General features: G+C 36.0%; 2 protein-coding genes across 2 annotated transcripts in view; one reads left to right on the top strand and one right to left on the bottom strand.

The window, feature by feature from the left end:
- LOC132142383 (serine/threonine-protein kinase 16-like) overlaps positions 1-26,241 on the top strand; it is a 498,700-nt gene that overhangs the window by 434,587 nt on the left and 37,872 nt on the right. The gene's annotated exons all lie outside the window — the stretch shown is intronic.
- Positions 1,156-25,403, bottom strand: LOC132142384 (NEDD4 family-interacting protein 2-like). The gene is made up of 8 exons (XM_059552202.1): positions 25,165-25,403; positions 13,038-13,200; positions 11,876-12,006; positions 5,435-5,522; positions 4,309-4,433; positions 4,091-4,157; positions 3,481-3,585; positions 1,156-2,235 (listed from the first exon to the last, which is right to left on the bottom strand). The coding sequence occupies exons 1-7, from the start codon at positions 25,198-25,200 to the stop codon at positions 3,482-3,484; spliced, it is 714 nt and encodes a 237-aa protein (XP_059408185.1). The 5' UTR covers positions 25,201-25,403; the 3' UTR covers positions 1,156-2,235; position 3,481.

Raw genomic sequence — 26,241 nt, 5'->3', positions numbered from 1 at the left:
TGCAACGTAATATTTACCATATTTGAATTAAAGAACAACAAACTATTACAGATAATCAAATTAATTACTAAATATATAAATTAGATAAATAATAATAATGCCCTTTTTGGTGCAGTTTTGCCCCGATTACCTTTTAATTTCTGAGCCTGCTTTTAAATATACGTACAGTATATGAATATAGTAATCTTTCAGTTCCATGGTGTGTGTATGTATTTGTGAATGTTTGCGAGCAGTGAACTATGCATCCAGGAGAAAGGACCAGAGCCATGTGCAGACCGGAAAGGCGTTATGTAAATGGGTCACTCATTAAAGCTTTATTAAGAATTTGTGTGTGTGTGTGTGTGTGTGTGTGTGTGTGTGTTTGTGTGTGTACTTGGAAACGGGCAGGAGGAAAAAAGGTGCCACTCAGTGGTGATGAAGGAATAGCCTTTTGAGAAAATCTGTACTGTGGTACAATGATTGTATCAGATTGTGATACTTTGATATACACTATAATACTAAATGATTAACATATTCATATATGATGGTTTTCACATAGTTCTCCAAAGTAGTTCAAATAATATCGTGGTATTACTGCATCAATATCATTAAACAAAAGCAAATACACTACTTGTCTACTTAACAACGGAGGTTGTTCTACAAAATATCAGTTTGATTTACAACAGTTTTTGTAATTTGGCTTTAGCCAAAAATGTAATAAAAAATGAAAAAAAAAAAAAGATTCTGAAGCTTCTCACATGGTCTGAGGGAGAATAAACCTTTATTGATTTACTGGAGTAACAAAAGCATTTGGGCTGAAACTATGCATACTATAGTCAATTATTCTAAGGGTGAAGTTAATATGTAAAATTACTATTTAATTATCTTCTTCTATAAATGCTACATTTAAGAAAGATACAGCACTATAATTTCCTCAAGTGTAATAACTGGTATGATTACCAAACAACTAATCAATTAAAAGATCATTTCATTTTAGAGACGGAGCAAGTGCGTTTTGAAGATTTCTGACCATCTCATTTATTAATTGATTTGTTTGTTTGTTTTTATTAATTTATTCTTGAATAACATTAAATAACTGCATGCATTCCATTGCATGAAATAACACATGCAAAAACAGTTTAGACAATGAATCCAAATGAAATATACCTGGAAATGTACCTGTAATTTCAAATTTTATTGGCATTATGCAAGACAAGAGAATAAACATAGCACACAATCATCTCTGCCAATCAGAGAATATCCAAAATATCAATTATTACAACAAAATTCATTTGGTTGTTTTACATACATTTAATAAGTGTAATTAGCTTTTTCTCTCTTTTTTGTTTATTTATTTGTTTTTTTGTTTACTGTATTAGTCATTTAAACTGCTGTAACCGAGTTAACCATGCATTTCTTTTAATATCCGATATTGCTGAAGATGCTTTTGATGAATAGAAACAAATGTCTAGCATTCAGGGATTCAAGTAACTAAAGTCAACTAGGCAGGTCACAGCTTGAGCAAGGTCACAACTTAAAACAGCCAATAACTATAAAAAAATAATAATAATAAATGGTAAAAAACCGAAGGTGCAAAAGGCAAATATATATTTTAGGATAAGTACAAATTCCATTTCCAGTTTGAAACACATCAATCAAGTTACTTAATCATTTACTATAAAGCTCGGCCGTTTAGCTACAGTTACTGAACTTGTATATTAATCTAAACTTGGTATTAATACTGCAATGCAATCAAACTTGCCAAAGCCTTGGATGCAATGAAACAAAGAGAATTATACTAATCTAGTTTCGTCCAGTTAAGACTGCTAACCCAGTTTGGTAAAAGACATTGCATAGGATGTCTTGGCTGCATATTTCTAGTGATCTTTTGTGGTTTTTCCAACTCAAGTACACAGATCCATTGCTCTGCATGCAGTATGTGGAAAGATGAACCATTAAGGGATTGTTTTTTTTGTTTTTTTTCTTGTCAAAATCTAGTAATAAACCAGAAGTTTATGTGCTGAGGCCAACTGGGAAGTTATGATGTGAAAACTGGATATCAAGAGCTGATTTGCACTGGAGTGCAGAAAAACCTTCCGCTTTTACTGAGTTCAGTTCAGAACATTTGGCAGAGATATTAGTTTTCTTTTTTCTCTTCTTCCTCTTCCCCTCAGTGGGATCCAGTCCAGTTCATTTGACGGGTTGCAAATCATCAAGGAATTTCACATTAGGGAGGAATGTTTTGGCGAGGCGACCCTGAGAGAGACAGAGTGAATGAGAGAGAAGCTTGTTTTTTGGAGGTTTGCCACCGTGGCCTTCATTGTGCAAACTGCATATAAGCAAGGTTATGAGAGCCATTATCAATGAAGCAAATTACATCCGGCTTGCATGTCCAAGTTAACAAAAGAATAATCAGTTCTTGTGTTGTTTTGGAACAAATTCAATCCAAGAAAAATCCTTGCTTTAATCTGTTACTTTAATAAAAAGCTCTACCACAATAGGGTAAAAAAACAAACAAACAACAAAAAAAAAAAACAATTTGAATTGATTTTTCTTTTCTTTTTTAAACACAATACTCATTTTATTTTGTTGTGAGACCTAATAGTCTAGTAGTGTTTTGACTGCATATATCAAGCTCAAACATTCAATCCTGCTGTCAAAGTTATTACAAAAATTATCGAACAGATATTTTTGTCTAGTTTATGAGAAATATAGGTTCAACAATAATTGCACTTCTAGTTTAATTTAAGCTAAATCTGTCTGTTACTTTTTGCATTTGCCTGGCACTTAAACACATAAGCCATTTGTGTCAAACTAAAATCAAGGCTGATAAATATGTTAATGAATAAATCAGCCTCTCAAAGGAACTTTTCACACACAAAAAAAAAAAAAAACACGGATATATGACAATCAATCAATCAAATTACCCTTTTTATTAAGTAATTTGAGATGAAATGCGTACACACTGAGATAACATGTTATCTCAAATATCAAAAGATAATATTTTGGCTATATCCTCTAGTCCTAGTCAAATATAATGGATTTAAATGCACATGTTTTGCCTTCTATTTTACTGCTTGGTTATTATGCATATTAGGTAATTCCTGACCAAAGAGGAAGTGTTCCTTCTCAAAGCAACATTCAACAAAATAACATGACTGCCACAGTAACTAGGCTCACCATAAAAAAAAAAGAAAAAAAGAAAAGAGAAAAATAAATTTTTACTACATGGTTTGCAAAAATTGCAATGCACCTTTAATAATTGATTACAATGAATATAATAAAAAAAAAATTTAACCCAGGCCAAGCGAATATGCTAATCCATAATTCAGCCTCAGTAAAAGCATTTTTCACAAAAACAGGTTAAAATAAAGAAATATAATTAATAAATAATTACACCTCTATTTTTGACACACACGCACACATGTATTATTTATATGTATTTATTATATGTATATATGTATGTGTGTGTGTGTGGGTGCGTGCGATTACATCCTCACCTCTAGTACAGGAGGAGGAAGCGGGTTCGGAGAGAAGACGCCATGTTTTCGGACATGTTACGCACTTTCAGGTAGTTCACAAACCCTCTGAAGAACAGCAGGAGTCCTGGAGTGCATGACAGACAGGTCACAGGTCAATAACTCGATGCTTCAAAGAAAACCCACTCACATTCACCACACTAAAAGTCTAACCGCTTAGAAAAGTAAGAGTACGCCTAGCTGGTGTTAGCAAACATCAATCATCCCTAATTCCCAAAGAGAATATCAAATAAAGCAGTAGAAAGGGTACGACAGGCATAATATTTCACACAATTACAAGATTCACAAATCCATAACAGCCTTATCCCAGCGGCAAGCACATTAATGCAAAGATTATTGTTTCTTAATATTATCTACTCTAATTAACAAAATGCATTTAAGTCATAATGCTGAAAAAACATTGATAAAGCATGTATTTTGAGTTCCATTTTAAATATAAAGTCATGTCATCATGTATTCAACCAGCAGATGGTGATAGAGTACTGCAGACGAATGACTCCAACTTCGTCATTCTGATATTATCAGATCAACAAACTACAAAATTCCCGCTTAACGTCCACAGGAAAACCTACCGAGAACAAGGAAAATCCACCAGAGCCAGTACTGCCCGTTGAAGTATCCAGTAAAATAATCTGAAAACTGAAGAGAAGAATGATATAGCGCTGAGCATTGAGTTTAATCATGATTAAATTTCACGTTCATAACACAATACTTGATTCATGGTAATTATCACTCAAAGATAACCACAGAGTTTCTTATCTTCCTGCGTGGGTTTCAAGTCTTAACTTACCCGCACAATGAGGATCCATTTGATAAGAGAGAGGCCAAAGCCGCAGATGGCACCGTATCGGCCCGCAATGGTGTTGGTCAAACAGAAAGACAAGCAAAACCCAATCCAGTTGAACAGAAAGGCCACTGGTTACACAAACAAAAGAGAATGTTGTATTAATGATGAATGAGAGTATATATATATATATATATATATATATATATACATATAAGTACATATAAATAACTTTGTATGGTAATTTTTATGAGCATTAAAAAAACAACTTGCATATATCACAAATATGGTGATGCATTGTTAATAAAATCGTGGCTAAACATTAAATATACATGACTGGACTATGATGGACAGCGCTGCAATGTGTTATTGTACTGACTGATCTGATATACAGTGTATAGAAATACTTGAAGTTTAATACATCACCACCAGATGGCGTAAACACAGCATTAATAATGACACAGAGGCTGTGGCTGCATCCTAAATCACATCCTCCCCCGAAATGTGCATACAATAGACACTTAGACACAATAGACACTATCCCATGAGGCAATGGGAGAGGATTTGTGGCAGTGAAAGGCAGTAATGAAAACATGGTGAATGTAGTATGTCCAGATCACATTTATGCTACACGCATACATACTATATAGATGGAACATCCTTTTTAGCTGTCGCAAAGTACACAAAATAAGCACCTACTCAAGAGTATGTGATGTTGGGCACAGCCAGGCTGTGTTGTGTTGTGCTGAATTTTTGTATTCTCCTAAGCTGTAAGTCATAACCATTAGAATTAAAACAATAAAACTCTTGAAATATTGAAATATTTCAGTTTGTACGCAATGAATCTAGAACATAAGTTAGCTTTTTTTAATTAAATTACAAAAATAAAGACCTTGTCCATGATATTCAATTTTTTTGAGATGCAACTGCATGCATTATGAAAAGCTAAATGCTTTAGCCAGTCATATGCTAAAATGTTTATGAAACCCTAGTAAACTGCATGTTTCATCAATCCAGTCATTAATTTGTAAATAAATATGGTTATTTTGCATTTGACATCTAGTTTTGTGTACAAATGTAATGCAGTTTAGTATGGTTATAATAGTATGCCATTACAATCATACACACTTACTGAAGAAGGCCAGCATAAAGATTCCATCATTTCCCACCCTCAGCTGATCAGCATCACTGAAGTCATCCCGAACTGGAAAATCCACATCCTTTTCAACAAGAAAGATTTGTTTTAGAAGCATATTAGAAGGCAAAAGTTGCTGAGAAATCACCATGGCTGTGATGCAACCTCAATGTTTACACATCAGCAACTGGACTTGCATTGATAAACAACGGTATACTAAAATGATACAAGGACAACAAAAGAGGGCATTTATTTATAGCAGGTAAAGTAGCAAAAACTGTTTAAGTGAGGGTCAGAGAGGTGGAAAATGGTTATGAAAGACTAAATGACTTATATATTGATGTTAAATCCTTGACAAATTATTGCAATTTTCTCACAACTTAATTTTTTGAAAGAGCTTGTAATTCCTGATTAACTTAAAGACACTTCAAGTGCACTAGCAGCAGAGTTAGTACATTCAGATCAACCTGAGGTTAAGCATCCAGTTCAAGGGCTAGGTATTCTGCACAATTATTAATCGTTTGGCATGTAAAGGGAAAAGTTCACCAGATGTAAATCATAAAAGTTGTCTCAACTGGAGTCTGTGGAAAAGTTTGGGGACAAGCTGTTAAAATAAATACATAATAAAATATAATGTTAACATTTAAACTTCAGTGGAAACTAAATATCAAGTGTTCTGAAGCAGCAATATAGTAATATCACTGAGATGGTATTGTCTGTGTGTGTGTGTGTGTGTGTGTGTGCGTGCGCGTGCATGTGTGTGTCCTGTTAAAGTTTTTAACAGGACTTCCCTGTAGCTACTGACTTTCACTGTATGAACTCTGTACAGCATCATGACATGAGGATGAGTAAATGGCACAATTTTCATTTTTGTATGAACTACTACTTTATGACCCAGCTTACGCCTTTGTAAGAGCTTAATCCAGCTCCACATTGCTACCGCAGCTCAGAACAGAGCTTCTGAGGTTGTATAACAATGAATGTTAAGGCTTGAATGTTCTAATTCATTGTTTCTGATTTCATAACAGGGTTTGAGCACTTAGGTTCTTAATCTGCAACTGCTAAATGGAACTATGAGCAATATCACACGAGTAGCGGTGCGATATGACAGTATATTGGCATGGCTGTGATGCGGCATGAACAACGTAGCATCTTTAAAAAACGTTTTTTGTGTGTGTTCAGTGTTGCCAACTTCAGATTGCCCTATAGTATTTTTTTTTTCTTCCAAAAGCACCTAGCAAAAAATGTAACACTGCATGAACCTATGAACACTGCATTATTAATATACTTTATTTATTACCTGGAGATGAATTGAAAAAAAAGAACCTAACCATAAACATTTTTGTTTTCAATTGTATGTTTATTGTCTTCACGTTTCATCAGTCAAAATATTTCTGCCTTTTATTCAGCACATCCACAGCAGATATTGATGATAGTTGTTATAAATAAAATGCCAGATCATGGATAGACTGTCACTTCTCTTTGAATTTAAATCCAGATTTTTTTACACTGAACACCTCAGATTTTCTTAGAGTGTATCAAACTAACTACTAACGCTCTGCTTTAAACTATAATTGTTCACAATGTGTAGTTTTACTAGTTTACTAGCTATTAAAAAAAAACAAAAAAATTATTGTTAAGAAAAGTGTCAGTGTTCAATAATTTTAGGTAAAAACAGTTATTTATATATACAAATTATTATATTATACGTTCATATTTTACAAACAAATCTAAATTAACATGCATAAAATATGTTTTTGCTGAGATTTGATGCAGTGACAATTTTGCGTCACGATTACATGATGATGTCAATGACATTACAACGTCATTTAGCAACTTTTAGCAACAAATTGACCTTCCTTCAGCAACTTCCCCTAAAAATGTGTTGGCAAACATTCGGTGCGTCCGAAATCGTGTACTGAGTAGGTACTACATTTGAATGTACTTCATGACCGTTAAAAAAAAGTAAGTTCTATATAAAATGAATATGGGTAGCATGAATGAAATTCAGACTTACTACAGTGGTGGAAATATTTATTTGATTCCCTGCTGATTTTGTAAGTTTGCCCACTTACAAAGAAACGGAGGATATGTTATTATTATGGTAGGTTTATTTTATTCTGGCTCCCATGGATTGCTTATGTGCCCATGTGGAAAACAGATTAGTCCTGTCACTTTAACAAGTTACTCCTACTGTCAGTTCGTTAGGTGCATAAGACACCTGTCCACACAATCTGTATCTTCCATTCCAGCCTCTCCCACCACCATGGGCAAGACCAAAGAGCTGTCAAAAGTTGTCAGAGACAAGATTGTAGATCTGCATGAGGCTTGAATGGGCTACAAGACCATCAGCAAGAAGCATGGTGAGAAGGAGACAACTGTTGGTGCGATTAATCGGAAATTGGAAGAAATACAAAACGACCCTCAATTAGCCTTCGTTCTGGAACTCTGTGCAAGATCTCGCCTCATGGGGTAAGGATGATCATGAGAAAGGTGAGGGATCAGCCCCGAACTACACAGAAGGAGCTTGTTAATGATCTTAACACAGTTGGGACCACAGTCACCAAGTAAACCACTGGTAACACACTTCAACCCAATGGAATGAAATCCTGCAGCACCCGCAAGATCCCCCTGCTCAAGAAAGCACATGTACAAGCCCGTTTAAAGTTTAAAGGGGGGGGGGGGGTAAGCATTAAAGGTTCTGTTCTTCGTGATCCCATGTTTTAAACTTTAGTTAGTGTGTAATGTTGTTGTTAGAGTATACATAATATCTGTAAAAATCTAAAGCTCAAAGTTCAATGCCAAGCGAGATATTTTATTTAACAGAATTAGCCTACAACGAACGACCCGTTTGGACTACATCCCTCTAGTTCCTGCAGTAATGACGTCACTAAAACAGTTTTTTGACTAACCTCTGCCCACATGAATACACAAACAGGGGGGCGTGGTCTTGTTGCGATTCCGGAAGAGTTGCGTTTGTGTTTGTCGCCATGTCGTCGAAACGCTCTTATTTTCATCTCGGAGTCCAATCATCTTTGTTTGCCCTTCCCAGGGACACTGTACTTGGAGATAATTGGTTACAATTTGTGGTGTTTGTGCAGTGGATAAGACACATGCCATTGGTGTGAGAGACCAGTTTAATGCCGGTTTCGCACAAAGATTATGGTTGCACTTTATTTTACAGTACGTGTACGTACATGTACTTATAGTGTACTTACAGTGTATTTATCTAAGAAAGTTCTGGTAATACAAGGTAACTACATGGGGTAGAGTTAGGTTTAGGGGTAGGTTTAGGGTTAGTACCTAGTTATTACGTAGTTATTGTAATTACTATAATAAGTACATAGTATGTACACGAGGAACAGGACTGTAAAATAAAGTGCTACCAAGATTATTCTTGAAAGATGGAGCAGTTCCCTCTTTGTCTGGAGAAGGCGTTGTTTATGGACCACAACCGGTAAGTGTATTTGATTATTTAACTTGTTGCGTTTAACAGTTTCTGTAACTTATTACACAAAGGGCAACGCTGTTTAGCTTTGTTAACTAGATGTTAGGGCTGGGCAAAAAAATCGAATGCGATTTTCATGCGCATCTCATCTGTAAAAACGCTCCTGTGATTATAAGTACATCTCCAGCAAGTGCGTTCAGATCAGGATTGCCAGGCTTTCAAAACAAATCCTGCCCACTTGCTTCTCAAAACTACTCCAAAACTAGTCCAATCGCATTTCCAGGAGGGCATTGTGCGCTCAGCTGCTGTCGAATTACAACACAGGAACCGCTGGCACAATCAGAACTCATTACGTATTTCTGAAGGAAAGACTTTATAGAACAAGGAAGTCTGCCCGTTTTTATGACAGTGAAAACAGCGGTATACAGATAAGTGAATTGTGTGAAAAATACTGTTTTTTTACACGCGAAACATGAACACATGTTATATTGCACACTGTAAACACAATCAAAGCTTCAAAAAAGCACGAAAAACCGGACCTTTAAGATGACGACAGTCAGTAGACAGGTTTTTTTATTTATTCTTCTTTTTGCACTGTGGAACAATTCCTTCCTAATAAAATTAAACTTGAACGGATTCCTGCTTGTTCTGGAAGCCTTTTTATTTCCAACTGCAAGGGTCATTGGTGACAAACCTTAAATATTTAGGGAGAATCTGTAAAGAGGAGTGGAACACAATCCCTCCTGAGATGTGTGCAAACCTGGTGACCAACTACAAAACACGTCTCACCTCTGTGCTTGCCAAAAAGGGTTGTGCTTGAGGATCAAATACTCATTTCACTCACTGAAATGCAAATCAATTTCTAACCTTTAAATAATGTGTTTTTTTTCTGGATTTGTTTTGGTTGGTATTCTGTCTCTATACATTAAAATAAACCTACCATACAAATTACAGACCCTTACTTTCTTTGAAAGTGGGCAAACTTACAAAATCAGCAGGGGATCAAATAAATATTTCCGTCACTGTACATCCACCATGTTGCTGCTGTCACATGACCTACCAGTGTCGGCTGTGTCGCTTCACTGCCATTCATAAATCCTCTCCCATGGCCTCATGGGATAGTGAAGTGTCCATTGAATGTGCACTTCCAGGCAGAAGTAGTAGGTCATCCTGGTACTTTTTGCTTACTCTTGTTTGAATACTACTCATTTGGACATACTACTAGTAGGGAAGTATGCAATTTTGGACACAGCGAAGGTGTGGTTGAAATTAAAAATAACTTCCTTGTGTACAACCCTGTTTCAGTCTCTTCCAATATAAAAGTCTTTACTGCTGACTCACTCATAAATTACCCCACTCACTCTAGTCACCATCTCATGGCAGAACAGTGTAACTAATCACCATCACAAACACACAACGTTTCTCAAAACTAAATACTATTATTAAATACTACTATTATTTATATAAAATATTATGAATTGAATAATAATTTTTAATAAATGACAACAGCCATCATAAAAGTTGCTGGGCAATTCAGTCAAAAGTATAATTGCGTCAATGCATTAAAGTTACATAAAATATAACATTATGAGTTATGAGACTTTGCCCTCAGCCATAACTATTTGCTCTGGAACAATATATTAGATTAATGAGACCAAAGACTGCCTGTTAAGATTTACCCAAAATGAAATATCTCCCAAAATTAATAATCTCATGATTTAACCCCTATAGGAGACATCAGAGCCAGCGGTAAATTCCAGAAGAACTGGCCGAGGTAAAGCTGCTCTCGGCAGGTTCATGTCGTCCTGGAGCTCACATCTCTGAAAATATTGAAGCAAATTTTCAAATAGACATTATCTTTTTTTACAAAGCACATATTTGAAGTCTAAACAAGCACATTCTCACCTAAAAATCTCTTAAAACTACATTATGTTACACAAAAACAGTATTTTTTTTTATTATAATGGATTTGTGCATCCGCCATGACACTCGCTGTAAGAAATACTGCAAGCGGAGTGATACAAATGGTTCTCTTTAATCTCTTATCATTAGAATGTCACACTCCTCTCATCCAATCAGATTCTAGGAGCAGAAAGAACTTTTGTGTGTGTATATATATATATATATATATATATATATATATATATATATATATATATATATATATATTAAATATACACATCTGGTCATGAGTTTGGAATAATTAAAATGTTAACATTTAATGTTTTAATGTTTTAGAGAAGTCTCAAAGCATGAAAGGCCTCTTATGCTCACCAATGCTTCATTTATTAGATCAGAAACACAGAAAACTGTTTCCTGTTTGAATAAATTTAAACATATAATTTATTCCTGTGACGCAAAGCTGATTTTTTGGCAGCCATTACTCTGGTCTTTAGTGTCACATGATCCTTAAGAAAAAACTTGGTATTAAATTATTATTAAGCATTATTTGTGTTTAATTATTATTAATTCTTATCAATGCTGAAAACAGATTTTTCTGGTTAACATTTTTTGTGATAATTATGCAGCATTATAAATGTTACAATTTTTATTAGTTGAATGTGTCCTGAAAAATAAATAATAATAATTTCTATTGTAATTATTTGTTTTACTGAAACTAAACATTTGAGCGTTGTATCGTAATTTCCACAAAAATCTTTTGTGAAAAATATATATTTCTTTGGGGGGGGGGGGGGCTACGTTATACAACACTTCTTGATCTGAGCTTAGAGAAATCAGAGTATATGTATTTTCTTTCTAGGTCATGGTTTTTATGGCACACCACATCCTCAAAAAGGTTCACTTTATGTTACTGCTTAAATCTAATCAGACATGATTTTAAGAGATGTCCCATTTCATTTTAGTCATCATTAAATCATACCAGCATTACTACAGCAATTCACAAGCCACAGTGGAAAGTTGTGCGAATCGAGGGCTTGGTGTTTGGGTTCACAGAATCTGTGGGATGCGTAGGCAGATGCAATACTCACTCGTGGAATAACCTCCACCGCTGAGGCAGCCATGGCTGCCGCTTTGGCCTTCTCTGCCTCATCGTAAGTGGGCAGAGATGTGGCAACGCTGTATGGTGGGGGAACGGGAAAGTCCCTCGGAAATGTGCTCTCTAAAAAGCGATAAAAAACACAGGTCAGCCATACGCCACAAATTTCTAGCTATGAGTCTTCCAAACAATGAGTCTTCCTAACACCAAGTCAAGCACAATTACTTTTGCTCATAATTGGAAATGTGAATAAGCCCATAATGCGAAGTATCAAACGGTGACGCATAACTTGCATTATGAATATCACTTTATGGTTGCTTAAACAACAGACTTATACTGAGCTATACCTAGAGACCAGAATATCATCAAACAGTTTAGTTAATTATTATTAATTATTTTGTCTTAAGTGTGCTTCCACTTGAAGGTTTTTTTTTGGTAACACTTTACAGTAAGGTTCATTAGTTAACAATAGTTAACATAAACTAAGAATGAACTGTACTTCCATTTACTTACCACCATTTATTTATCTTATAGTTAATGTTAATTTCTACATTTATCAATGCAAATTAAAGATTGTGCTTGTTAACATTAGTTAATACACTGTGAACTAACAAACTAATAAGAACTAATAAGAATTGTGTTTTCATAACTAACATTACCAATGATTAATAAATACTGTAATAAATGTACTGTCAATGGTTCATTCATGTCAGCTAATACATTAACTAATGGGACCTTACTGCAAATTGTTTTATTCGATGTTTTAGAAAAAAAAAAAGTGCACCAAGGCTGTATTTATCGGATCATAAAATAGAAAAAACAGTAATATTGTGAAATATTAAACAAATAAATAAATAACTTTCAACTTTAATCACAATGTAACGTGTTAATTGACAACACTAACGTTTTCGAATTTTGTGATTGGTTGAATTTTCTATACAGCATCATGGATAATGTAGTTTTTTGACCAGGAATTCTCTTGTCAAACATGATTCTTTCAAATATAATTTGAAATAATGCACATGGCACATGCATGGCTTCATTAAAATCGCATTATCGGTAACAATAATGATGTCGCTGTAATATTACCATACTGAATCTAGTAGATCCCTGCTCTTACTATGGAAATAATTACTTTTTCCAGGTGTCTGTACCTGGTGCAGCTGTTGCTCCGAGCGCCACGCTGGTATAAGGAGGAGGCGGAGCTTCCATATCCATCGCTGGGTTGCTGATGCCTGCGATGGCGGCAGCGGTCTGGGAGGATGTGGACGGCTCGGCACCTGCAGCCCCTTCAGAGGGCTCATCCTCATTGTGCAACTGAGGCAGAACAAAAACACATTTTCAGACTGAAGTAACGTGACTCTAAGTATTGTTTAATTTAAGACAAATCTAACAAGGTCTTGTGTCTTGCGTTGGCTGAATTGACACTGTGATGTACTCAATGAAGGGAGGATACAGGATATCATCTAACAACGCAGGGAACATGTCAACAACTTGGTCTCTTTGGTCTCTTTGGTTACTGTCCTTTCTCTACAATGAACAAAACAATATGTAAAGCTAAACTTCAAGAAGGAGGTGTTGAAGTGAGGTACTGAATAAAACATTTAGTATCAAAAAGGAGACTTAAATCTTAATCTGCACAATGTGACCTGAAAACCTTCTGAGAACTGAGGCCTCATGGTAATATGACAGTTCAAGATTGCAGGGGACACATTTGGCACATCAGAGTGCAGTAAGATGCACAGCTGTCTGCCAACAAAGTTAACTAACAGTGAGATTCACAGTAACAGGAGAGCAATGGTAATGCAAACCACAAGACTGAAGCACAAGCTTGTCCCTTCAGCTGCACCTGTTTGATACGTTGTTGGAAAGCAATCACCCAAACAGATATGGGGTTTTCGAGCTGGTGAAATTAGTCTGCTTCAGGTTTTGGGCAGTTAGTAGTAACTTACAGGGACAATTCTCATTGTAGTTTTGTCGCAAAACCAAAACCTCTGTTCTGTAGTTCACAGTAATGCAACATTACCTGTAATAATATAAATTAAATGTAAACATTTATATGTAAATGTATGCATTTAGCAATGCTCTACGACTTGAGCTACAGCTATATATATAGTATATAATATAATATATATTATGTATATAGCCTTTCTTGTAATATATAGCCTTAAGAAAATATAACACAGATTAACAAAATACTTGAATAATTTAACTATAAATACTAATAAATGCCTGAAATATTCTCATAAAATTAAAAGAGACAGCAGTAAAATCAAAGTTAATAAACATTATTTCTGAAATTATCCTAATCCTAAGTGACTCAGGGTAAATCAATGGCATGGTTGTGTGATTTTTATGTACTAGCTCAATAATTAATTTCTAACAAAAATGAAAAGGAGAAACCTATGTAATGTTACTTTAAATAAACAGGAAGGTTCCTCAGACTTTTAACAGAAAAAAAAAACTAAATGTTAACAAATGCCTGAAATTTCCCATCAAATTAAACTTATATATATATATACATTAATAAAAACATTATCGAACACTTAACATAGTGACTCTATTGGACACATGCTGCTAATAAATAAGCATGGTAAATGCAGAAAATAAATATAACTTGTGTTTACAGCTCAAGGACTATGACTGAACCAAAAAAAAACACTAACAAAACTACTACAGTATAATGATAAATAACGACTTGCTATTTGGAAGGATTCAAGCCATGACAATCTTTCACCATGGCATGCCACCTGATAATATGTGAGGTCTCCTGACAGGGCTGAGAGCCACGGAAGTCTTTGCATAGGTCAATGCTCTAAGGTTCAACTCTGCTATTTCTACAAAATTGCGAATAGAGACGGGATTCGAGATCCAGCGAGGGGATAAAGTTCACATGAGAATGATTACACTGTGAAGCCACATCAAAGACAGCGAGATTGCCAATGGTCAATCGGGTTCCCACTTTGCACTGAGGACAGCCAACTGACCAGGGACAAAGCATTTATCTCCAGTGGTTTGCAATGGACTGTTAAAAACATCATACTGGAGATAAGTGGTACATCTTATCTGTATTATGACTAAGATTGCACAGAATCCCTTTTTGCCGAAAACTTTAAAAAAGGCTGACTTGATGTCACTTGAGTTCCCCAGTATGGCTATCGTGGTGAAGGAATTTCGACTGACCCCAAGTGGCTTGTCCCAGTATAGATCATAAACCCCACCCTCTCCATGTAATCTAATGGGATGTGAGACAAACTTAATTAATTTTCTCACTTTAAATATTTAGTTTTCAAACATGTTTTATGTCATTTGATGTCGATTTTATCACGCTGATGAAAGTTAGGCTGTTCATTTTTAAAATAAGTTTGGTTTTAGTTATGTGATGCTATAAAAATGGGAGTGTGACATCATGGTTGACAGCTGAGATTGAAAGCTTCTCTGAATGAACTGAGGCGCCAACAGACTTTTTCGGGATCTTCAGGAAGAGATTATGGTTGTATTTACCTTATTTTAACACAAGCCTCTTATACGAAAAATCAGCAGACTAGTCCAGTCAGGCTTATTTTAAAAAAACAGGGGTGTGTCAGGGGTGTGTGTTTGCGATTGAATCTGTGGGAGTGTGGCAAGATGCAGCTCCACTTTGTTCCCTACTGCACAGACTCTGGTCCCAAATCAGCGCAAAATGGCCGCGCCCTATTGGGACAATGGCGTCTTCCACTTTTCTTCAATGGAAGTGAATGAAGGTGGGTCGTCCATATTTTTTACAGTGTTTGGTTACGATATAAAAAGGTCATATCCAGAAACCAATGAAACCGAAACTAATTAGTATTGAAACATCGATTTTTACAAACCTCATCGTTCTGAAAAGCGAGGTGTGCTCTGATTGGCCAGCTATCCAGTGTGTTGTGATTGACAAAATACCACAAGCGTGTCGGAAATGTTACGCCCCTTACCACAAAACAGTCGGCACGCCCTGGTGCATGGTCTAAATGTATTGTCCGTATTATCTCAGTGAGTAATGGGTGTTTTTTGGCCGTAACGTGCAATAAACCAATCAGAGTTTCATCTCCCATCCCCTTTAAAAGCCAGTTGCCGTCATGACTGAATGTAATTTGTAATTTTTTTAAACGTTTGTGTGCTGCTGCGTGTCCCTATGTGTGTGTAATAAGCAAAGTTTACGCACGTTGTGCATCCGCCAATAAGCACAAATTAATTAAACGTTCTTTTAATAACAAAGTAATATTGCACCAGACTTTATACCAAGTTTGAGTTGGTCTATGGCGCAGTCTATTTTCAGTTCCCCAAAATAGCAACACGCCAACAATGCATCCCAAGAGCTCACAAATGGGTGCCCTTGGGCCTGTCTCCTCCCCATCTTTCAGTGCAATCCGAGCAGACTCAAACAGAAACAGAGGACACAAGGTGTGTGTTTATCGATAGATTGTTAGAATATCTGTATCTGCACAGTTCTTTGTCATAAATACAGTTTACAAAAGATCACAAGGGAGCAATCAGTTTCCCATCTACTGTAAAGTGTTCGCTCCGTTCACCGCTCATCACACCGCAGCTGTTTCCTCCAACTAAAATCTAGCCCTTAAAACATATGAACACATACTTTAATTATACTTATTTAAATATACTTAATTTAATTATATTTACTTTATACATACACTACTGTGCAAAAGTCTTAGGTACGTTAGTATTTTCACCCAAACTAATGGTGTTTGGCCATTTATTTATAACTTTTTTTGTAGGGTTTCAGAAGAAAATATCAGTTTACATTTCCAAACATTCATTTTGCCATTAATTTCAATACTAATCTAGTGAGATTTTTGAATGTACAAGCAGTCTGAAAACAACTGGTGCTCCACATGGAGATCTGATCTCACCATCATCGAATCAGTCTGTTATTACATGAAGAAACAGATGAACCTGAAATAAACTAAATCCAGAAGAACTGTGGTCGTATCTCCAAGACACTTGAAGAAACCCTCATGCAAAGCTACCTGAAAAACGTTTGCACAGTACTTAACTTACAAACTTACAAAGGACATTGTTGCTACTTCATAAAGAATGACCATGCAGTCATTCACAGAACTGTTTAAAGACAGTGACAGATGGCACTAATTTAACTAAATATCAGAGTGATTGACAGAGATACAGTAGAAACATTATGTGTGGTTTTGTATTAAACAATGACCCAGATCGTGAAATACATTTACCGTATTTTCTGGACTATAAGTCGCACTTTTTTTCATAGTTTGGCTGGTCCTGCGACTTATAGTCAGGTGCGACTTATTTATCAAAATTAATTTGACATGAACCAAGAGAAATGAACTGAGACAAATGAACCAAGAGAAAACATTATCGTCTACATGCTCATTGCTCCTGTAGACTACACTGAGCAGCATAGAGTGTCCCCTCGTGGCTGTAGACGGTAATGTTTTCTCTTGGTTCTTGGTTCTAAATAAATGTGACTTATAGTCCAGTGCGACTTATATATGTTTTTTTCCTCATCATGACATATTTTTGGACTGATGCGACTTATACTCAGGTGCGACTTTTAGTCAGAAAAATACGGTATTAGCCTTAGAGTAAGGGAAGCACAACTTGGGAAATGAGAGGATCCAAGGAGCGTGTAAAAGCTATGGATTTACTTTAAATATTTTTTATGCTCTTTAAATGTTATCCATAGTTTTTTGTGGCTTTTATTAAATTTTTTTAAGTATCGGTTCAGGCACCGTTTAGGCACCAGTAACTGTTTTAAAAGTATCGATATGGCAGATGGTATTGTAAAAAACCCAATCGATACCCAACCCTATTTATAGTACAAATTAAAATCATAGGAGACAGGCATTTATTAGGTTATCATCTGGCCATTGGAAAAAGGTATTTTTATGAAATAATTATTATTTAATGGTTAAGTGGGAGACAGTGTGTCAGGGTTCTTCCATAAAATCTTCAGGAGGCAATCATAGAATCTTCAAAATTAGATTTTAATAACTGCCGCACTCATATACTGTTCACAATAGTGCAAGAAAATATGGGGAAACAAAATAAAAGACAGGAAAAGGGGGGAAAACTAACTGATAAATAAAATCAACATGCTACTGAGTTCTGGGCCTCAGATGTTTCTCCAGGGATCCCTAACCAGAACTGACTCAGCCCTAGACAAATCACACCCTTTTAACAAAACAGAGCAAACCATTTTATAATTACAAGGGGACTCAAGTCCGTACATCAAACCTAAATGAAAAAGAAAAGTATAATATATACACAAATAAACTCTATAAACATTAAATTCCATTCATCATAAAGCAATAATAAAATAAAATGGAAAGAATGCCCTTTATTATAACAATCTTACAATTAACAAACAATCCAAACCCTTGTGGTACCCAAACTACATTTCCCATAATTCCTAACACAGGATATAAAGGACATCAGGAAATGAAGCGCTCCTTTAATTACAAACCTTGGTTCCATGCTGCAGTCATGGATCCTGGCAGAACCACGGGTAAGATACTCAATCTTTCAATTAATTAAAGAAAATAACCCTTATCTTGTGTAGTTGTGGTTTTATTCAATCCCTAGCGTGCACTCTAGTAATGAATTATGTCGCTCTTTAATCTTCAATGAAACAACATGCACAACTAACACTAAATGTTTGGGGTAAATATTAGGGAGACAAAATGAATACATTTAATTTATAAACAAACAATCCCTTAAACAAAAATCAATTTCTCCTACAAAGAACTGAATTAGAAGTCTACAACAAAATAAACTAGCCAAATTCTTACTACAACACTCCAGAAATTGAGTTGCAATTGCTGTGCTCTTCTCTAAAAATGAAAACCTATCAGAAGGCTCTCATTGTTATTGACCAAGACTTCTGAGAACAGAAAAAAACAGGGTTTTTAACGAAGCATACAATAATATTAAGACTATACAGTATTTAGATGTATTAATTGTTAGATAAACATTTACCAAGAGCCAGATTTATACTCTGAAGCTCAAATCTATAAATATTGTGGTATTTATAGAACTATGGTCCAAACATGTTATTTTCATTTTTTTTAAGGATTTTATTTTTTAAAGGACTTTTTATAATGTTTGTATTTTATGTTTATAAAATATATTATATTATGGAATGCAGTCCCAGCTGAGCAGTAAGCCACCAGATTTCCATAATAAACAAAACGCCCTGGATCCACATTACTCATGTACAAGGCCACTGCGCTATTGTTGAGGGTGGAAAACACACACTCACAAAAAAACCTGTTATTATACCACAACTTATGTTGTTGATGATACAGAGAAATGTTGTGACTCTAAACCTAGCATTGTGTCATCCAAGAGGACAGGACGTTTGCACCCAACGCCTCAAAATACATTTCAACATCCCACACATGGCCATGACCCCTCTAAATGCATTTTAATATCCCAAAAACATATATGATGCATCAAAATGCCTTTGAACACACCCAAATGTACCTATAACAACACACAAGCATCATTATAATGCTTTAAAACATTGTTGAAGATTCCAAGCAGACCTATTATTGCATTCAAAATTAACAAACATGCCTATCATGCCTCAAAATGTATTAGAAAAATTTAAGTATGCCTATGATTAAAGTGCCTATGAGGCCTTCCAAAAGACAACTCAAATTGCACTGAAATGCACCAGTCATGCCTCAAAATAATAATGAACCATTCCTAATTCTGCCAATGATAATTCAAAATTCATTTGAATGATGCCAAACGATGCCACAAAATGGTTTGAACACCCCTGAACATACCTAACTGCTGAAAATGCATCCTTAAAAGATCCAAGATAACCTATATCTACTCAAATTGTGTTGGAACGCCCCAATGATGCCTCAAAATTTAACATCAATAGGCACCCGACTTACCATTTATTTACTTGATCATTGAAAAAAACTGAATGCCCCAAATCCATAAAATGTTATAAATGCACTCAGAGCCATCCTTAGGGGGGTGCAACTGGTGAAAAAAAAACAAAGTTAAATTATGGTATTTTGGAAAGGCTTTTTGGAGCCAAACATACGACAAAACGTTTAGTGGTCGACTCATTGGGTCTTTGATAGCCGATGCCGATATCTTGGAAAGTAGGGGGGCCGTTAGCCGATATAGGATTTGCAGGATTATTTAGTTAAATCAATGTATATGTATAAAATGTATTTTATGAAAAGACATATTTATTCTTATAACCTTTAAAGGTTCACAGTTTAGTTTACAGTTGTGACATACAATGTCATAGCATTTTGATCAGAACAAAATTAAATCTGCTAAAAGGGGTCATATGATGCGATTTTCCTTTCTCTTTGAAGTGTTACAAGCTCTTGGTGCATAAAGAAGATCTGTAGAGTTGCAAAGACTAAAGTCTCAAATCCAAAGAGTTTTTCTTTATCAAAGTTAAGACTCTGCCACACCCCCCTAAAACACCCCGTTCCAACACGCCCCCAACATGTCTACATCACTATGTGGAAATATTTGCGTAATGCCACCCAAATGTTCACGCTAAGAAAGGTGTGGTTTCAGTAAACGCAGTTAGTGTTGAAGCAGCCATGTCTGGGAGATGCTGTGTGTATCTAGGCAAAAGCAAAAGCACTTTTTTTGGTTTTCCGAAAGTAGATGCATTTAGGAATCTTTAAGATTACTTACAACAATGCATTTTATGGATGACTGTTTCGTGACTCTAGGAGAGGAGGTAATTCTGACTTTGCTACGACAATCTGGTGCTTCTGAATTAGCTACTGTAAAAAGGTTTTTTTTTTTGTTTTTTTATTTTTCTTAGTTTAAGTATTAAGTATAAGTATAGCTTAATTAAGTATTAAGCCATTGACTTTTTTGCATGTCTCTCTTTGTTAACACACCTGATTCAGATAATCAGCTCATTAGAAGTGAGCTCTGTGCATGAACTGTGTTCCAATTGACATGGTCCCTACCCAGTGTCCATTGCTCCCTACTACCTGAGCAGGGGAAATCTGTTGAACTTTACTTCACTTTACAAGTGTGACATCATATACCTCTGTAAGTAAATAGAATTTAAATTCATGTTTCGCACACTTCAGTGTACTTTAAATGGAACATATACGTTCGCTTCGAACTGGAATCATGTTGGAATATCCTGTGATGTCCACTTTGCAGGGCACTTACATTCAAATAGAAAACGTCTGAAGCGATAAGAAAAACATACAAAATGTGCAGAGCAGGGGGGGGCGCGAGGACTGCAATTGAGAACCACTGACTTATACTGTCTTTTTACGCATTGCGTTGCATCGCGCCACATAAACAAAAAACCATGTCTGCATTTTTGATTGGAGAAATGACAAACAACAAGCCGTACTCTACACTGCTTAAAATTTGAGTTTGAATCGTCAATATAAAATCCTTTAAATATGTAAACATACTTACAGACTGTGAGTCAGAACAACCGAGAGAAGAACTGTAGTCTTCTCTCCACTGGATCAGAAAACAGTCTTCCATAAAACACACAGCACACATCTGAACATTTGGGTCGAACTGTTCTGGAAAAGTGTTGTAAATACAACTTAACCATTCATTTGTAGTTGTGTCCTCTTTTGGAAGGCCAAACAAAGTAGCTTCACTTTCACAAGGAAACACACAGCGTCTCCACAACATGTCGGTGGCACCAACATCTAGAATAAAAGCCAGGCCTTTTTTCTTTCTGTAAACATTTAGGTGGCGATATGCAAATTATCCCACACTTGTAAGTAAAATGATGGTATTTCAAAAAGGGTTATGGAGCCAGAAATGTTTTCATTTGAATCTAATTTAAATCTGAATTATAGTGCAATTTAACAAAACTGAATAATACATCACATGGCATTTTATTGTTTTTTTTTTTTTTATGGTTTAGTTTAATTACCTTGAAAAATGTAATGCTATTTGTGCACACATACCTACGGAGCCCCACACATGACATGCAAGAAAAAAATTATAAATTGTGCGCACGATTTACTAATTCGTTCCCTCAATGTACTAAAATGTGCACGATTACTATTGCGTTCCCTCGATTTGCTAAACAATTAATAAATCGAGTGAACAAAATAAAGTAAATTGAGGGAACGCAATAGGCCTAGTAATCGTGCGCACGTTTTAGTAAGTTGAGGGAACGAATTAGTAAACCATGCGATTTAGCCCACTATTTTTTCCTGCATGTCATGTGCGGGGCTCCGTACATACCAGACAAAACAATGACAAATTTGGCAGCTTTATAAAAGCCATACATTTTACTAAATAAAGAGCCAGTCATTTTTGCTGTGCCAAATCTGAACAAAACAAAACTATCTGTAACGCCTCTATATGTAAATATCCCACAAAGCAAACGGACTTGGCTCACATGTGGCCTCAAGGTGGCACTGCTTGCCTCCTGTCGGCAATGGCATGTACCCTTTCAGCCAGAGCTGGGCCATGTGTGGCAATGACGGCACGGCGGGGATCTGGCAAACAACATGAGGGTCGATTGTTGATGGGAGGAGTGTGGCCCAGATCAGTCAGGTGATATGTGGCCCAAATCAGGCTAAGATCTGGCAGCATATTATGTGATCCATGATAAACAAGATAAATACAATATTGCATGATAATGGTTAAATGATCACATACATTTTAATGTACAGTGTAATATTGTTAAAATGTAGTCTTTGAAATGGCAAGTCAAAACAGAATGAAACACTATAATTAAAAATTAAGTGCATTAAACTGCACTTAATTATAATTTTATTTAATTTTATAGTAGCATTCTCGGTACAAATAATCTTAGAATCCTTACATGAAAAGAAAGAAAGAGTATTTAACCGTTATCATGTAATATTTATTTGGCTTACTATGTGACACACACTGATCTATAATAGAGAGTGGGGTCACATCATTTTTATTACTATGCTGTCATGCACAAGCATGAAATAAAATGATCATGAAAGTATTTAATTTTTATTTAAATCCTGTATCCATTTGATGCTTGGTGTGAGGAACCGATCCAAATTCAAACGGCATTCATTGGCGATATGCATCTCCTTCCTCTGTAGCTATAGTAACTATTTAAAAATGTGCCGTTAAGAAGTTTTACATTACGGCAGCATAAACGCTCATTGCTCTCATCGGTTTCGTCAGAGATTGCGACATGCCGTGTTTCCGGTGATGTGTGTTTTTAATGAGAAACGCGTGCCTTGAGGGAGTGGATTGGGATAGTATTTTCAGCGTTTAACAACTTAAATTATGCCCTGCTCCTCGCACTACTATTATATTCTGCCAGAGTGGACTGCAATGCATCGTCATTTGGACTACTGTGGTACTGGTCTTTGTCACATCTGTAATAAATTATTATGATTAAGTTACACGTGTCTGTTACGTTTCTCTTATAGACTGTATAGTTTATACACTCACTCTTTATTGGTTGATTTGTTCTTTATAAAAATAAATAGAAAAACCAATGCAATAAGTTTTTTTATTGCACAGTTACATGATGTGTGGGTTTTAAGTCTGATTTTCTATTCAGTTTAATGTACTTTATTGGCATAGATTGTGTCTACATTAAAGCATGTCACAAAATGAATAATTGCGATCATAGTAATATACAAGGTAATAATATGAAATATTACAATTCCCAGACAGCAATATAGTGTTGGCCCAGATCCGGCCCACTTTTGGCCCGCGTGAAATCCATTCGGGCCGGATCTGGGCCGACACTGCTTGCTGTCTGGGTTGGGTCTGGGCTATATAAGGCTCAGGTGTGGCTCAAATTTGGGGATTCTGGTTTACTTGAGGCTGAGAATTGGCACCAATAATAAAACCTGTTTTGACAGAGATCAGGGCCAGCTAAGGCTGATTAACTGGCTGAGATTCGGGCCGGTTATGGACCATGTGTGGCCCGAGGCTTTAATCCAGTTCTGGGCCACTTCCGGGCCGTCATTCTTTGCGGTACTTGGGCCGAGGGAAAAGCATAGACAGTAAAAGAAATGGACACAGCGACCCCATTGGAACTCAATTGAGACAAGTGAAGCCCATTTTTAGCGATTTTTAGCACTTCCGTTTCTGACGCGCAGACTCAAACTAAGCTTGATGATGTCAGCAACCTGTCTGACAGATGTAAATCTTCTAGTAGCTGTGCGTGCAAACTGCCATCGTTAATCTTGCAGAGACGGCGAGCTTGAGCGGGGAGTTCTTTGGCGTGAGTGAGCAGGAGTAAGTATTCTGATTAATTATTTTGTATAGTATTTTATAATGTAACGCCAGGGCTTGTATCTATGGGCTTCTCTCTTGACGTCTCCCCGATTGCCTGCAAGCTTCTCCTCCTGTCTGTACGGTAATTTCTCTACTGTGCGACAGAGAGTCGATTGGTTATGACGCAATCGTTAGCCTAGTTTTACAAAAACTGTTTCTACGGGGCCATAATGTAACATAGAAGGTAATGGAGCCCTTTATACATTGTCGTTTATCTTTAGAAATAAATAATGGACAAATGGAGTCTTTAAACGCCTCAGATGTAAAGTTATTCGCTCTCAAAGTGATGCCAAAATGAATGGGAGTCAATGGGATGCTAACGCAAGTGAAGTTCTGCTACAAGATGGCGGCACGCAGCAGACTTCAACTTCTGGTCGACTTCCTTCCCGCCTGGGGAAAAGTCATTGTGTGGCCCGGATCTGGGCCAGAAGACATTTGCTATGTTGGATAGAACACACTATGACATAAAACGTATTAAACCTTTTTTGTGACAAAACAGGTTGTTTCATATACATACATCTGAGCTGCTATGGTAAAACTGTATTAGGCCTGTTAATTTTGGATTATATATATATATATATAAACATAATTATTATTATTATTTTTACAAATAGGCTTATGATATCATTATGGTAGGCCTACTTTTGTAAAACGATGGTATAAATAGCTTGATTTCCATGCGTTTTTGCTTCTTAACTATTCGTACACACATATCACATGGTATTTGGCATTTCATAAATCGAGTCTATCAGTTTTTCTTCTGGGGGAAGAGCGGAGAGTATTAAGTAGGGTGAAAATATAAAATGAAACTTCTCAACGCGTCCATTCAGCTGCACACCGTGTAACGGACCTGAACGCATTGTAGCGGTGAAGATGTCATGATGCGGAAGTCTACGTATGATCAAGAGGAAGCGGACTAAATGCCAGTAATCAACAACTCGATAATCTCAGTCTATTGTATAACATGGCATGTTTAATCGTTTTATATAACGACGCGTGAATTAGACTTACCACTTGGTAGCGGCTCGCTGCCTGGTCCATTTTCATGTACGGACGTCCAGACCAGCCAGTGGCGAATAAAACCAGTAAATTGTTGATTAATTCAAATTAAAGGCAACTCTCGGTCTTACTTGAGATCATATGGCACGGATTAGATTTACACAATAGCCATGATTTAAATCGAACGTTCATACAGACACAGTCACGTCCTACATCAAAAAACAAAGCGAGTGGGAGGAGATGTCCATGAAGCAACGGTGACGTAGCACCGTGCACATCAAACTATCTTTATTTAATAATATAGCTATAGAGACCGACACATTTGAATTTGAAAAATGATTGTAAGTGCTATATAAGAAGCGGTTATATTCTTGTCAGTAATACCAACAACTGTAATTTTCATGCAGAAACTAATATAATATTTGTTGGTAGGATATATATATATATATATATAGTGTGTGTGTGTGTGTGTGTGTGTGTGTTTAACAAAACTGTTAAAACTAGCTGGTTGATAATAATATAAACTCCCTTAGAAGTGTTCTCAGGGAATACCCAAACACTCCAGACATCATAGTCATCAATGAACTTTCTAAGAACTTTCTGATTCTGGAAGTGGGCTGTTGTTTTGATCTTTACATGGACTTGTGTTTTTCTGAGAAAATTTTAAAGTATCAGTCATTAACAAGTGCTTTGGCAGTGTGTGGTTACAGGATCAAACTGAATATTCTTATTTTTGGTAGCTTGGGACATGTGCACAGATTATGTGTCAGAGGCTTGCAGATTGCTGGACTGAGTAAAAAGACCTCTAAGCAAACAGCCAGATATTGTTCTATGTCAGCAATCATAGGCAGTCTGCATGTTTGGAGAAGATGATGTCACCTTTATCCATAGCCTACTTATTAATGTGGTTGCGACTATTTGCATAGTCTGTATTGTCAGGTGAAACATAATAGGCTCTTTGTGAATATTTGGATGCTGTGTTGTTTTAATCAATATTTGTCATTCCAAATAAAATAATCAACTGTGTGTGTGTGTGTGTGAGAGAGAGAGGTCGCTTAATGTTTATTTAATTTAATCAGTTTAATAAAA

The sequence above is a fragment of the Carassius carassius genome, chromosome 6, assembly GCF_963082965.1.
Source record: "Carassius carassius chromosome 6, fCarCar2.1, whole genome shotgun sequence".
Lineage (NCBI taxonomy): Eukaryota > Metazoa > Chordata > Actinopteri > Cypriniformes > Cyprinidae > Carassius > Carassius carassius.
This window is presented reverse-complemented; position numbering and strand designations above follow the sequence as displayed.

Coding starts and splice junctions, on each gene's coding strand:
- LOC132142384 (XM_059552202.1), bottom strand. CDS start 25,200: ATGAAAATGGACCAGGCAGCGAGCCGCTACCAAGTG. Junction 13,201..25,164: donor CAGCGAGCCGCTACCAAGTG/GTAAGTCTAATT, acceptor GTTCTGCCTCAG/TTGCACAATGAGGATGAGCC. Junction 4,434..5,434: donor CTTTATGCTGGCCTTCTTCA/GTAAGTGTGTAT, acceptor TTGTGTAACCAG/TGGCCTTTCTGTTCAACTGG.